Source organism: Balaenoptera physalus (genome assembly GCF_965194825.1).
Source record: "Balaenoptera physalus genome assembly, chromosome: 8".
Classification (NCBI taxonomy): domain Eukaryota; kingdom Metazoa; phylum Chordata; class Mammalia; order Artiodactyla; family Balaenopteridae; genus Balaenoptera; species Balaenoptera physalus.
This window is the reverse complement of record NC_138887.1, coordinates 120061817-120078274: the sequence shown is the minus strand read 5'-3', so window position 1 is coordinate 120078274 and position 16458 is coordinate 120061817. Positions and strand designations below refer to the sequence as shown.

General features: G+C 41.0%; 1 protein-coding gene across 16 annotated transcripts in view; it reads right to left on the bottom strand.

The window, feature by feature from the left end:
• ACTR3B (actin related protein 3B) overlaps positions 1–16458 on the bottom strand; it is an 88487-nt gene that overhangs the window by 45128 nt on the left and 26901 nt on the right. For 3 of the 16 annotated variants that reach the window (XR_014267067.1, XR_014267068.1, XR_014267069.1), the window contains exons 1-4: positions 13658–14094; positions 11758–11882; positions 10875–10985; positions 742–837 (exon numbers count right to left, since the gene is read on the bottom strand). Coding sequence is in view for 11 of the 16 variants with exons in the window: in XM_082473810.1 (XP_082329936.1) it covers positions 742–837; positions 10875–10985; positions 11758–11882; positions 13658–13766 (441 nt within the window). In the remaining 5 variants the exon portion in view is untranslated. Of the gene's footprint in view, positions 1–741; positions 838–1782; positions 1861–6598; positions 6751–7960; positions 8541–10874; positions 10986–11757; positions 11883–13657; positions 14690–15419; positions 15764–16458 lie in introns of those variants that run through there. The other 13 variants (XM_082473816.1, XM_082473818.1, XM_082473811.1 and 10 more) reach the window with 10 other exon arrangements.

The following is a 16458-nucleotide window of genomic DNA, read 5'->3' as shown; positions in this document are numbered from 1 at the left end:
GCAATTTTGTATACTTCATCTGGAGGGGTCAAGTTTTCAATAAAATAAATCAAGTCTTGCAAAGAAAAGCCGGAGAGAATCACCAGAGGCAACAGCCTGTGCTATCTCCCAAATTAATTTTCTATGCAACTCCTTCTCCTTTTTCTTAGAAGGGACTGGAATATGCAGAAAACATTTTAGGAGATACTTTTTAAAAATTTATTCCCCAAAATCTCCATCAATTCCCTTACATAGGGTGGCAGATAAATAACAAAATCCAAAACCAACAAAAATTCCCATACTAAGAACAAGTAGCTTCAAAGGAAGTCCTACAAGCTCATGGAACCACAGGAGCCCAAATCCCAAAGGGGGAAACCCTCTAGAGACATTTGTTTTGTTTTTTAGCAGATATTATAGTATCTTTCCTTTTTTATGATCAGAAGTGAAAGAAGCCAAAACAGAACCATCATATCGATCTTGTCACCCAGAGAAGAATACATTAGATTCTAAAGCATGTAAAAAGACAAAAGCTGGACAAACTCTACACCAGCAGTAAAAACATAAAAATATAAATCACAGAACATGGTCTGCACAGTGTCTGAGTTCAAACCTGAATGGGGTGGGTGGGTGTGTGTGTAGGGTGTGGAAAAGGAAGAACGCACAGCAGCACAATCTTACAACAGAGGCCTCGAGAATCACCATTTCTTCCACTATTAGACAGCTAAGGTCATTTGGGAATCATAAAAATCACTTTGTTTTTACCTGAACTGCAATGTAGAGTCCTGGTACATTAAATGATTCAAACATAATTTCTGCAAGATATTCTCTGTTTTCTGGTGTGTTCAGTGGAGGTTCTGTCTGTAAGAAAACATTCACTATATTTAGTGTTCACCCAAATTTCATGTAACTATATCAGAATCATAAAAAAGTTAACCTAAAAGCATGTTAATTAGGATTCTGTACAACTTCCTGATTTTACAGGTAGCGTACACCCAGAGCGTACTCTAAAGAAATTTGTACTTAAAGAAACTGTCTTAAAGAACTTTGGCTGCGGGGCTTAAAAGCTTTGACACAGCAGAGTAAAGGCCTCTCTAAACACTTCTGCTCTTATTAACCACCCCGAAACAGGAACAAGTTACAGAAAAGGGAACTCTACCTTCGATAACATAACACCCAAACACCCTGAAACTGAAGAGCCCTGCAGCAAGTTGCCAAGGGTAGTAATAACCCCACCGAGATGAGTGAGTATGCCAAGAGGGAACACCGGTGACTTCAGACCCCAGGCAAGCTACACAGGCCTCCAGAGAGAGGAAAAGCAGTGAGCCCGTGCTTGGAACAAGACCAGTTTGAGCAGAACAGCTGAGAAGCCTCCCTCCCCAAGCCCCACCTGCCATCAGAACACAGGCCGCAAGGTTAGACAAAGCATCTTTGCCATCAGCTGCGAGGCAGAAAAAGCTGGGCAGAAGCAGATTCACCCAGACACTGCCCCCTGCCCGGCCTCAACTCACACACACAGCCTGTCCAGGAAGAATTCCCCTCATTCAAAGAGGAGGAAAGAACACAAAGAAACCAGCCAAAGACCATATAAAAACACTGAAAGAAAAAGAGAGGGAAGAGAGGAAAGGAACAGGAAAAACAAATGGCAGACAAAAAAACATGTACCCAGAAAAATGTAAAAATACAGCAGATGAAAATCATGATAAAGACATTTCAAAAAATTCAAATATCTATTTTAAAATAATAACCGTTATCAAATAGGAGGAAATTAACAGGATTACAGAAAGATAAAAAGAATAAATAAACCTGCTTTTTTGTCATTCAGCAATAGGTTGTGAACATTTTTCCATGTCAATAAATATGGTTATACATCACATATTTAAGCTGCAAAACAAAGAAAGAAAGAAAGAAAAAAAGAATAAATAAAAATTCTCTGGGCCTTTTGGCAAAAACTCCCACATTACCCTTTGTTATAGACTGAGCTGTGTCTCCCAAAATTCCTATGTTGAAGCCCAACCCCCAGTGTGACCGCATCTGGGGACAAAGCCTCTGGGGAGGTAATCGAGGTTAAATGAGGTCATGGGGGAAGCCCTAATTCGACAGGACCAATGTCTTTGTAAGAAAAGGAAGAGACACCAGAGAGCTCTCTCTCACACACGCACAGAGGAAAGACCGCGTGAGGACACAGCGGGAAGGCGGTTATCTGCACACCAGGAAGGAAGGTCTCACCAGAAACCAACCCTGACAGCACGTTGATCTCGGACCTAAAGCCTCCAGAACTGTGCGAAAACAAATGTCTGCTGTGTAAGCCACTCAGCCTGTGGGATTTTGTTATGCTTAGTTCGAGCACCTAAAACACCCTTAAAGCAGGAAAAGTACAGCCAGCCTTGGCCATCAACACAGATACGTTTGTAGCACTGGGACACATGGGGTCACACTTACAGAGTCTTCAGGGCAGGACGGTGTGACCCAAGAATTCTACATCTGGCCACACTGTCAATCAAGTATGTTGCAAAAACAAAGGATCTTTAAACATATAAGAAATTGGGAGAATTTGGCTCCTATGAAGCCTTCATGAATTAACTATTAGAAGATAAGCTTTTGCCAAAAAATAAGAATGCAGAAAGTACAGCCAAAGACTCACAGTGAGCAATTAGTCCATTTAAGATGTAAGAATAAAGAGTTTTCTTTCCAGGGAATAATAGCTATAGAACAGAATGGAAACATTATAAATTAAAACAGCAGAACCAGCATCAAGTTGAGAGGTACAGATGGAAGGAGAGAATATAGACATTGATATCCTTGTACCATGGAATCAAAAGATAATTGTTTTATTATAGAGTATCAGAGACATCAGTAAACCTAAAGTTGTAAATAGTAGAATAAGTTTAGTAACATAATCAATCAAAAGCAGGTGACAGAGGAAGGAAGAGGAGGTAAGAAAATGTGGAAATGTACCAACTTGATCACTGACCGCAGTAGGAAGTAATCACACCTAAACAAACACAGGCAAATATATTATACAGAAGGATAGTTACATTAAAATAATTTTAATGAATTATTATGAATTATTTTTATAAATAGTAAGTCTTAAAATACTAATACATAAATAAAACACATTAAAACCAGAAAGCAAAGCATATAGTAGAACAGCTGAACTAAGGCCACACACACCTGTCTCACGGTGGCAGGCCACACCAGCCCGGTTAAAAGGAGAGCTCGTCCCACCTTCAATTTTACTAAGTTTGGAAAGCGATTTCCTCTCTGTGTGTAATTAGCACTGACCTCACAGGAGTCTAAATAAAGTGCTCACGGCAGCACCCAGCACGTGGTGAGTTATTGTGACTAAAATCATCAGCAAGTACCAGTGAGAAACTCACTAAAGACAGTCTCTAAGACCATGAAACAAAATCAAATTACATTCTCTAGGCAAGAAAAAACAAGGTGCCTCACAGAGGTACAAAGTCAGCATTGCTTCTAAGATCAGAAAAAACCTTGGGACTTCCCTGGTTGTCCAGTGGTTAGGACTCCATGCTCCCAACACAGGGGGCCCAGGTTCGATCCCCAGTCAGAGAACTAGATCCCACGTGCGTGCCGCAACTAAGGAGCCCGCGAGCTGCCACTAAGGAGCTCGCATGCCGCAACCAAGATCCGGCACAACCAAATAAATAAATAAAATATTAAAAAAGAAAAAACCTAAATGCTCATCACTAGGAACTGATTAAACAAATTATGCCACATCCATAAAATGCTACACTTTGCAGCAATTAAAAAGGATGAGCTCTTTGCGTGCTGGTATGAAACAATCTCTAGGATAAACAGTTAAGTGAAAAGAGAAAGGCATCTCCACACTTTACACATTCTTAAATGTTCTTCTGTATCAACAACTTTTTTAAAAAAATCAAGGTGTATGGGGGCGAGGAATAGCGAGCTGTTCAATGGACAGAGAGAGCTTCAGTTCTGCAGGATGCGAAGGTTCTGGAGACCTGTCACACAACAATGCGAATATAGGTAACACTCTGAACTACACACTTAAAAAAGGTTAAGGGAGTAAATTTCATGTTTTTAATCACAATTTTTAAAGGTTTTACAATAAAAAACAAGGTTACAACCATATGTGTATTTCATTACCATTTTATAAAAACAAGTTTATATATAATCCATATGCCTGCACACAATTATCTCCGGTTAAGAACCGGTAGAGGTGTTTTTCCTCCAGGAGGGGGATCTGGGGGGCAGCACAGAGCTGGGAAGGAGACACACGTGCACGGGAGATCCTTCTGCACCTTTTGAATTCTGTGCTGTGCGTGTTACCGCTTCAAACAAATAAGCAAGTCTGGCTGTCAGCTCGCTGGGGGCTTTAGCTTAAACTCTTGTGTAGCAATGATGGAAAGCTCAAACGCAGCGCCCCAAGTAAGTTTTAATTACTGTGATTAGAATCAATATATAATATTCCCTGGATGGGAGAGAGAAAGCAATCTTAAGACATATGTGAGAAAAAAAAAAAGACATATGTGAGAAATAGTAAAGTCATCAAAAGCAGATTGTAAATAAGGGATCTGAAAGTCACCCAACAACAACATAACTTATTTTAACATGCCTACCTCAGGGGGTTGGGATTAAATTTGTTAATACCTTAAAGCGCCCAGCACATAGCTGGCACTGTGTTATGATTACTATTTTAGATTTCTTTCATTTAAAGCACATGAATAATAGCTGCACATTCCAACAGTACTGGCTACAATATATCTCCTTAAAGTACCTCCTACCCATCTGAAAAACAGGCCTAATAACTACCTCCCCCAGGGTTGTTGGTGGGATTAAATAAATGAGTGAATACATGTAAATACTTGGTGAGGGGAGGGGCAGGGCACATAGCAAGCGCTGAATAAATGTCAGCTATACCATCAATAATGTAATTCACACCAGAAGAAATTATATATATTAGCTACAGAGATCTATAAAATCTTTTCTCACCATGAAGAGAAATGCAAGCACCTTAATAAGTTAACTTTATAAACAAAGCATTTAAACTGAGTAGAGGGGAAAAAAGGATCAAGAGAAGAAGACTAAAAAGGCATGAAAAGTGTGAGCACAGTCGAGGAACATTTCTTGCCTGCCGGCTAAGAGCTGCCTATTTGGTTTGAAGCAAAAAGTGAGCCTACAGAAGACATTCCCAGCAAGAAGTAGATTGACCCTGGCTCCTGGATTCTTCCTGGGTTTAAGTCCAGTGTCAAATGATGTTCCAAATATATCCCAAATGGATGAAAATTATGTATAAACATCAAAGGAAAACAGGTTTACTACATAAAAACTTACAGATTCAAAAACATAATCTACAAAGGGAAAAAAAATCAATTCAGAAAAAAAAGTATCTGCTCCTGACAACAGCTTCCTATCTATTATCTGGAAGAGTTCACAGTATAAACAAAATGTGATACATACATAAAACAGAATATTATTCAGCCCTAAAAAGAAGGAAATTCTGACACGTGCTACAATGTGGCTGAACCCTGAAGACATTATACTAAGTGAAATAAGCCAGTCACAAAAGGAAAAATACTGTAGGATTCCACTTATATGAGGATCTAGAATAGCTACAGTCATAGAGACAGAAAGCAGGATGGGGGGGTGCCAGGGGCGGGAGGAAGCAGGAAGGGGGAGCTATTCTTCAATGGGGTCAGAGTTTCAGTTTGGAAGATGAGAAAGTTCTGGAGACGGATGGTGGTAACGGGTGCACAACAATGTGAATGTACTCAATTCACCAAACTGTACGTTCAAAAATGGTTAAAATGGTAAATTTTATGTACATTTCATCACAAAAGAAACTTTTAGGTAAAAAAAAAGATCACAGAAATCACAGCAATAGGAAAAGCAATAAAACACTGATATGTACAAAACACAGGACATGAATAGGCAATTCACGAAAAGAGAAAATACAGCTAATAAACACATGAAAAAATGTTTAAGGTCAAAGTTATTAAAAATGCAAGTTGACAACAAATAATCAAAAATAATATTAATCAATGCTGACAAGAGTTCTAATAATGTGACCTCTAGTGCACTGCAGATTTCAGCGTGAAATGGTATGCTAAAGATTCAAAATTATTAATACTTCTGTACCCCCAAATTATATATAATTTTTATATTTTTAATATAAAAAAATGCTAATATAGAAAACACTGTGCAAAGATTACTTCATATTACTTCTTAGAAAACCAAGAAATTGGAAACAACAGTAAACATCTAAAAATAGTGAAACTGCTAAACAGATAGGAAATATTCACTGGATAGAGGATTGTATAGCCATTAAAATGAGGATTATGAAAAGAATGTTAAGAAAACGGGGGAAGCGGGACAGAGGACACAATATTGAATGCAAAGTCATACAAAAACATGGGTGAAAAGATTAAATGAAGATACACTAAATGTTAATATTTATGTTAATGGGATGTGAAAAGTCCCACAGATATCTTTCAAATTTTCTAAATCACACTTACAGTTCTATAATAAAAAAAATCTTTACAAGAGTTGTGAAACCCTGTGTTACAGCCTGTGTGTAAAGACCACAGAAACTCCCAATACAACTTCCTGATTTATTTATCCAGACGGAGAAACTCACAGAGGCAAGACGGCAACACAGCAGAAGCAGCAGTGCGTCTCGACACGGCTTTTCCTGGCCTTCTGGCTCCCGATGGGGATGGCACTCGCCACATCCAGCCAGAGTTGTGAAGACAGCTGAATGAATTCTCGTCTTGCCACTGTCTTCATACCTGTAGTCACATCATTATGGAAGGCACTGCAACGTGCCTACCCTGTACCTATTCTCCCTTCTGCCTTAATGACAGACCACTGATCAATCACAGGCCCAGAGGAAAAGCATTTCCCAGACTTCCTCATGGACAGGGATGGCTAAGTGAGTAAGTTCTGGCCAATAAGAAGCAAAAGCTGATGGATGTGGCTTCTAGGAAAGCTCCTTACAGGGTTGAAGGCAGACTCAAGCAGTAGACTCCCTTCTGCTCGCTCTTAATGCCTTCTTTCCTGGAATGCAGAGGTGATGAGGGAGCTGCAGGAGCCAACGTGGGGTCATCAGGTAACCTTGGAATGAAAGCCATATGCTAGAGATACTAGAGCACAGAGACCGCTAATGACACCAGAACGCTGCCCTGCCAGCACTGCCCTCCCTACTACAAATGTATGTAAGGAAAATAAAACCCTTAGCTTGCTAAAACCAATATTTAATTACTTGCTGCCAAACAATTCACCATCTGTGAAGAATTTACATTAAAATATACATACTTCTATTTAAGGGAATGTTTACAATGTAATTAGGTCCTCCTGGCTCCTGAATCAAATTCAGCATTATTAAAGGCATATTCTTACGGGTTCTGAGAATCATAATCATAAACCCATTTTTTCCTCAATCCTCCATTTCTTTTATGTTTACCACCAGTAACTGTTCCTTTAGGAGACCAATTTAAATGAAACTTTCCCAAACCATTATTTACAACAAGATCTAAATAGGAGATATCAAGTTCTTCTTATTTTTTTTTTAATACTGAAGCATATGATTAAAACATCACATGAATGCAAGTTACACAAACAAATTTATTCATAATAATGGTGAAACATCATCTGGTATTAATTCAAAAATAAAGAATTAATCCGTTCCATAAAACCAATCCATATTTCTGGATAAAGACAGCAAACTGAACACATGTCCCTAACACTGCTCCACCCCCAAGCCTCTCTATAACTGCAGTAAAGAAACCTTTTTAAAAATACAAATCCTGAAGGGAGGGAGACCAGGAGAGGAGATGACAAGGCACTGTAAGGTGGAAAGCACGTGGGCCGGGGGTGACGGACTTAGCATACCCAAGGCTGTCAACCTTCGCACCGGCTGGTGGCTTCCATACTGGACACAGCGGGTCTACATCATTCTCAAGAGCCAGGAAGGCAACTATTATGGCGAGTCAGGACTTACCACATGTCATGGTCAGCCTGACTAGGCTAAGGGACACCCGGAGAGCTGGTAAAACATCATTTCTGGGTGTGTCTGTGAGGGTGTCTCTGGAAGAGATTAGCATTCAGTGGACTGAGAACAGAGACACGCCCTCACCAATGCGGGCGGGTGTCATCTGAGCCACTGAGGACCCGAATGGAACAAAAGACGAAGGAAGGGCGATTCTCTCTCTCTCTAAGCTGGGATGTCCATCTTGCCGGCTCCTGGCGCTCAGGCATTCTTGATCAGCACGTGCTGCTTGCTCTTCCTCCTTGATTCATATTCAAAAAGTCTGCCAATCTCTTCTAAAGTTGTAACTCGATTTCCACTCAAGAGTACTGCAATTCTTTAAAATATATGCTTCTGTTTTGAACTCTGGGCACTTCAGTATTGGAGAAAAGAGTAGGATTCCCATTTGCTATCTGCTCAATCCACATGACCGATACAGCCGAGTCTCTGAAACGTCTTGAAAAACGTGAGCCGTAATGAGCTCATTATCACCTATACGCTCAGGCATCTGGTCACTGCAGTCAGAAAGAACAATTTGGGGGGCTACTGAGGGACCTTTCTTTTCTTTTTTTTTTTTTAAATTTTATTTATTTATTTATTTTTGGCTGTGTCGGGTCTTCGTTTCTGTGCGAGGGCTTTCTCCAGTTGTGGCAAGCGGGGGCCACTCCTCATCGCGGTGCGCGGGCCTCTCACTATCGCGGCCTCTCTTGTTGCGGAGCACAGGCTCCAGATGCGCAGGCTCAGTAATTGTGGCTCACGGGCCCAGTTGCTCCGCGGCATGTGGGATCCTCCCAGACCAGGGCACGAACCTGTGTCCCCTGCATTGGCAGGCAGACTCTCAACCACTGCGCCACCAGGGAAGCCCCTGAGGGACCTTTAATTTAACCCCTTTAGACTCTCTCATACCAAAAAGCATTATCTGGTATAGCAGTTCAGTAAATGTCTTCAACTGACTTCTAGACTCGGCCATAAATCTCTATACCTGCTTTACTCCCCTTGAACTATTCCATTAACTGACGACTTAAGGGCATAAACCTGAAAGAAATGTACCATTCTCATTACTTCCTCAATCACATCATGCAATGAACTGACCTTGCAAAATTCAAAGCACAATACACAGAACACAATATTTTCTCTGTTTAATTTAATAAACTTGATTATTTTTGAATATTCATTACAGGTACTCATTTTTGGCAAATGGACTTTTCCATATTCACACCAAACACCTCCAATTCCTTCCAAGAAAGTGGTTTTATCTTACTAGCCTGTAATGTCAGCTAAAGCAGAAAATAATTTCTTGTAGGAAACAATTCCTGCGGGCTGTGTCCTGGTGGTGTGTGTCTGCTCCACAGGCGAGGACTGAGCGTCCCTCTGAGTGGAGTGAGAGGGGACCTCCTGGCGTGGGAAGCTGAGGCGGACAGAAGGAAGCTGCAGGGCGGCGTGCGCTCCCGAAGTCCCGTCCAACAGGTTGTTACGCAACGCGCGAGAGATGGAAAGACGCCAAATGGGACGGGTGGGAATCTGTGATCTACTGAGGCTTTAAAGACAAAGCCACTCAGACACACTGTCAGTTTCCTGGCTCCATTTATTTTACGTAAACCACTGTAGACGCACAGGAGAGAAAACACATGGTGGCCTGTAAGACACAGTATTCACACTTGGCAATTCCTAGTTATGGCGATATAGCCAGAAAAAAAGATCAGGGCACTTTCAAGGACTTGCTGTAATAGACATTAAACATATAGATTCCACTAACTACCATAATAGCCTTGTAGTTAACATATTTTAAGCCAGATAATGTTAAAGAACACTCCATATTTAACATTAGAAAGAACTATATAATTGGGGATTAGGGACCATTTGACAATGTACTTGCATGGAAAAAATCCAAAGCTAAATTATGTAGGTTGTAATGTGCAGCTTATGCTACGTGCAATTGCTCTCCACAAAGCAAGTGTTTTGTACATGTAATTAATTTTAACTTAAAAAGAACATTTCATGGAAGGAAACATGTGAAGTTGAGTCGAACAATTAGAACAGATTCCATAACCAAGAGATATTTCTTTTCATTTCTCTGTACTGCTTTATTTTGTTTGAACAAGATCAATTACGTACCACAATATCAGGGCCCATAACTCAGGTCAATTTTATTTTAGAGTGCGATTTAAACCCTGGCAAAATAACATCTTGACTCAGTTTCCTCTGCTATATAAGAAGCAGAAATCAGACTCATCCAGTTGCCTCTCGAGGACATCCAAGTGCACAGTTGGTTTCCTACCCAAATCCATTCCTCCCTCCACCTTCCCTGCTGTTAGAGACCTGTTTATGTACCTACCCTCTTGGGGCCAGGTGTTCAGACATCGTCCCCTCACCAGCCCAAGGGAGAGAATCTTGATCAATCTAAACCTGTCAAGGTAATTCCATTCCCCTTGCAAGGGACCAGGCTAGGCATGGACAGATGGTGTAAATCTGCTGGGAAGGTTTCTAGGAAAGGGATTCTTAATTCCTAAAAAGTGCTTCTACCTCTGACAGCAAATACACCAAGAGGTGGCAAAGGAACTTGGGCAGCCATCCTGGGGCTTGAGAGGAACCAACACAAGAGGCCAAACTACTGAATTCGGCTGGTCTTTGCCTCCGTCCCTGAGCTGCTGAAATCACGAGCCCTGGAGCGGCCTGACTCTGGCCTTTTTGTTTCATGAGATAATAAGCCCCTTTTGGCTTTCAGGCATTTTTGTTGAGCTTTCTGTTATTTGCCCAAAAAGCAGCCCCATTCATACAAACAGCTTTAGCAGGCATTAAAAACTCCCCAGGGAAGAACACCTTGGGTTTAAAATCTACGCAACTTGGACTTTACAGGGATATATTCCTCTTAGGTCCAGTTACTCACCATTAAAAAATAATGATCCTCAGGCTCAGCTCGAAGATACTTAAAAATCACTTGTTCCATGAACCTTTCCATTAGATCCCAGTCTTCAATTATTCCGTGTCTTATTGGCCACTAAAGCAAGAGAAACCAAACTACATCAAGCTTCAGTTCACATCAGTAAGAGCAACAGTTTAACGACAGCACTGGCCCGGAAGAGATGGAAGACAGCGAGTTATTAAACAGTTCCTCTGCATGGAGTGAATGTTAATTTATATAAAGAAACAACAGGCACTTTACCAGAAAGATTACATGACATTACTGTTTATATTCTACTCCACCCATTTCTAAGCACAAAGCATCGTCTTAACAATGGGGTAACAGATGGAAAAGCAGAGCTAATCTACAATACCATTCAATCTGGAGTTTGGGGAGTGTTTTTTTTAGAACAAATGTCTAGTTAAATAACTTTAGTGTTGGTGTGCTGAACTGGGCGATTGGGATTGACATGTATACACTGATGTGTATAAAACTGATGACTGATTAAAAAAATAAAATAAAATAAAATAAAATAACTTTAGTGCTTCTTTTTAATTGATCAACCTGCAACTTTCCACATGTGACAGGTTAATTAGTCAACCTGCAGGTTTCCACAGGAGCAGACCTTGCTTTCCACATAACCCAGCGGTCCCTGAGTCAACTCTGCATTTGTAAATTCACTTGATTCCCCATATCAAAAATACCCTCATCAAAAACAACAACAACAAAACCTCTCTTCAAACGTAAGAATAAAACATATTCTAGAACTCACAGTACAGATTCTACATAAGCACCCTCTTGCATCACTCGCCCTGCTGCTCTGCTCCCGGCTGTGCACTTGCAGAAGCGAATCCCGGGAGGAGTTTACCTTTGTGGCGTACGTGGGTTTATCTATGGCTTCGTCCCCTATGAAGAAGTCCAGGTCGTCGACACCCCTCAACACCCTCCTCTGGGCTTGGTCGACCACCTTTGCCGACTCTCGGATGGCAATACCTTAGGAAAAACAGCACAAAGAGCCCATCACCATACTCATTCATTTCAATGATCAAGAGAGGATGATAAAATCCCTATGTATGTACAAGTAAATTTTCAACGTTAGGGTTTTATTTCGGGTCGAGTGTGTTCACAGAGAAGACTCTATCAGTGAGTACATCAAGAAATACAGGAACAAGTCACCACGTTCCAGCATTATTTTCAGCGTGGCACAAAAGAACTCAGCTGGTCTGCTTCTAATGCCGACAAAAGCTACATTACTAAATTTCTCAGTTTCATCTGAAAAAAAATTCCTCAAGATAGTAAGTGAAATGCCCATGGAGTATCAAATAGGTTCCAAATTTCTAAATACAATATAGGAGACAAAATTTAAAATATAATACAGAAGAAGAGAGTAAACTGAAAAACGCCTCATGTCATTTTCATGAAACTCTATGTCAGATTTAAAACATATTTTTAGTCTTGTTACCAAAAAATTTAAAAAAAACCTGATTTCCCATTAAAAGAAAAACTAAGAGGTTGCTGACTAGTATCCGACAAAAAGAAAAGTACAATAATCAAACAACTGTATTATGTAAAAATATTAATGGCTTTTTTGAAACATTATTTTACTAAGAGCTTAACCTTGATACTTAGGAATATACTTAGTAGTAAATAATCATATAAAACTTAACTCCAGAATTAACCTCTAATGAAATGTGGAAAGCTTCACAAAGATTCAATTTTCCATTTAAACTCCTAATCCCTGGTTAAACTCTGAGTTCCTAAAAACTACTCTTCATCAAATTCATTCCAAAACAAATTAGTAAACAAATACAATGACTTTTAAAGGTAGATTATCTGAAATCCCCAATTTATTACAAATGAAAAATAGCAACAAAGCTACGGGAGTGAATTTTAACCCTTTTTCTCAGAAAGCTATCTTTAAGTAACAGGCTGAAGAGGTGGAAAAAAAAAAAGGACAGAAATCACTTTGCCCATCTCCTTTTCTCACTCCAACTCACTGCCACATTTAGTCTCGAAGCTTTCAAGTTACGAAAGGTGGCACAAATCTAAAGGACAGAATTTCTGCAGGAAATGCTGGGGCTGAGCCTAGAGAAGGCATCCAGGTCAGAAGCAGTGAGCCCGTCGGGGCCATGAGGCTGAGAATGGGGCCAGAAAAGTCTGGAGGGCCAACACTTACTAAGGCAACCTGTGGAGACAAACACAACCCGTCTCTGAACACTGAGCAGTGGCGCACTGACACAGAATCATCTGATGCGCCAGGGAGCATTTCAAAGGGCCCCTGCTTGCAGCAGACCTCAAAACTCCTCGCCGTGTGGCAGTGCCAGATTCCACCTTCCGGGCAAGACCAAACTTAACTATGCATGAATTTAGAATTAAACTGCCAAGTCAACATAAAAGACTGTAAAGAGACAAAGACAAAAAGATTCTTCAATTCATGACTTCATTCAAGTTTGCCAACAACTTGAGGGCAATATATCTAACCAAAAGAAAACTCACCACCTTAAAGAAAAAAATGCTAACCTTAGTGAGGATGAAGCTACCACGCTCAAAACTTCACCTGACAACAAAGTAAACCTTATCCCTCCCAAAAGGGAGATGTAAGTACTCTGACCCCAAATCACAGGAGATCTATGTTTTAGTGGCCCTTAGCAGCAGCAGCAGCAAGAAACCATAGAGCATGTTTCTTTTAACCATTACACGGAAGCAACTAAAGCCATGAAAGAGAATAAAGGTTTACAGAGCTTATATTCAAAATCTTTTGTTCATACCTATGAAAAGCAAGATGTGGTCCAAATAGTCCTTGCAAACATGATGGAGAAATGTGTCTAAAGAGTAGCTATCAGTGAGCATCTCTGAGTATTCACGGAGTATACACATGACTCATCGTAGGACACAGATCTAAATCACCTGCAGCTTTCTCCAGCACACCACAGCTTCCTACAGGGCCCTGACTCAGGTGTAAACAAAGACAACAAGTGTGCGGAGAACATTAAGATGGAAAGGACAACAAATATAACAGATAACAGGATCAGCACCTAAACATTCCAACCACTTACATACATGTGGCATCTCCATGCAATGGAATATCATGAGGCCACAAAAAGCAATGAAGCAGTTCACAAAGTGACCCACAACGTTCTCAAAGATGGAGCGCCACGAGAAAAAAAGCAAGGTGCAAAACGGTGTTCGTGGATGCCACCACTTAGGTAAAAACACGTCTGTGTATATTTGCTGGTACGTGTAGAGCTACATCAGGAAGGAAGAAACCAGAAACAGTAGTTGCCATCTAAGAGGGGAAGTGGGTGGTAGAGAGTTAATTTTCACTGTACATCTTTTTACAGCATTTAATTTGTATGTCACATGAATGCATTACCTATTCAAAATTAATTAAATTTGGACTTCTGCTTCTGAAAGATGGAGTAAACATACTTTTCTCTACTCCTCTCACTAAGCACAGCTAGAATCCCTGGACTTTATATTTGAAAGAAACATAAAAATGCTGAGAGGTGGGGCTTCCCTGGTGGCGCAGTGGTTAAGAATCCACCTGCCAATGCAGGGGACACGGGTTCGAGCCCTGGTCCGGGAAGATCCCACATGCTGCGGAGCAACTAAGCCCGTGCGCCACAACTACTGAGCCTGCGCTCTAGAGCCCGCGAGCCACAACTACTGAGCCCACGTGCCACAACTACTGAAGCCCGTGCGCCTAGAACCCGTGCTCCACAACAAGAGAAGCCACTGCAATGAGAAGCCCGCGCACCGCAACGAAGAGTAGCCCCCGCTCGCCACAACTAGAGAAAGCCCGCGTGCAGCAACGAAGACCCAACGCAGCCAAAAATAATAAATAAATAAAATAAATAAATTTATTTAAAAAAAAAAATGCGGAGAGGTGAAGAGAAAGCAGCAGACTGGCTAGGGACCGCAGGACCCAAGGAACAACACGCTGGTGACTTCCAGGTTTTCGCTTGTCTCATGTATCCTACACTGGCTGCCAGGGGAGCCAACAAACCCAGAAACACCCGTGGGAACAAACAAACACGGTCCCCAAAAGCCTGCTGTCTCCCGCCAAAGGAGGTGAAAGGGGCAGAGAAAACATACAACTGCCTGACTCCAGTCAAACACGACAGAAAAACAAACCCCCCACACGCAGTGTAGACACCACGCGGGAGCCAGGACTCATCCCACCCCTCTGCCTCCACACCGGGGTCCTGCCAGAGGAGGCCCAGTGGAAAGTCAGCACTTCCACCCCTCACCCTCCCGGCGGACGGTACCTGCAGAGGCCCAGTCAGGGGTCTGATCCCCCGCCCACACTCAGCAGCAACATGGAGCGCCTCCCCAAATGAGTGTCAACAAAGGCCAAGAGGAAAACCTGAACTTCAGCCCCAAACTGGCATTAACAAAGGGTATCCCCCTTCCCCTGCTGAAGCAATATCAGAAATAACTTGCCAAAGCATAAGATTTAAATAAGATCTGGAATCTCATAATATAATACCCAAAATGTCCAGGTTTCAATAAAAAAAAAAAAACTCTCACCATAGCAAGAACCAGGATCATCTCAAGTGAAATGAGAAAAGATGATCAATAGATACCAACACTGAGATGACACAGAGAATTACCAAACAAGATTTTAGGAGCCATCATAAAATGCTTCAATGAGCAACTACAAACGCATCTGAAACAAATGAAAAATAAAAGGAAGTCAGCAAAGGAACACAAAGTCACAGCAAAGATAAAAGATATAAAGACGAAACCCACAGAAATTTCAGAACCAAAAAACACAATACCTGAAATAAAAATGTCAATGGATGAGCTCAGCAGCAGAAAATGACAGGGGAAAGAGTCACTGAACTTGAAGACAGCAACAGAAATAACCCAACCTGAACAACAAAGAGAAAACAGACTGAAAAACAAATGAACAGGGCTTCAGGGACATGTGGGCTGGACAACAGCAGATCTAATATTCATGTATTCCGAGTCCCACATGAGAGGAGAAAGGAGGTAGGGCTGGAAACGCATCCAAAGAAATTATGGTTAAAAATTTGAGAATTTTTTTTCAAATTTGGGAATTCTCTGGTGGCCCAGTGGTTAGGACTCCACGCTTCCACTGCAGGGGACCTGGGTTCGATCCCTGGTTGGGGAACTAAGATCCTGCAAGCTGCGTGGTGAGAAAAAATAAAAATTTGGCAAAAAAAGTAAAATAAACCCATAAATTGAAGGTTGAATAAACTCCAAAGAGGATAAACCCAAAAAAAATCCAAAAACTAAAGAGCAAAGAAAAAATTCTGAATGCCTCCAGCAAATTTCTCATCAGAAATCAGGGAGCCCAAAAGGAAGTTGCATATTTTCAAGTGTTGCGAGAACTGCCCACTCAGAATTCTATATTCAGCAAAAATTTCCTTCAAAAATGAAGAGCAAATCTAGACATTCTCAGATGAACAAAAACTAACAGAATTTGTCACCAACATATCTATTCTAAAAGACTAAAGAAAGTTCTCTAAACAGAGAGGAAATGATAAAAGAAGGAATCCTGGAATATCAGGAAGGAAGGAAGAACAAGAGCAAAAATATGGAA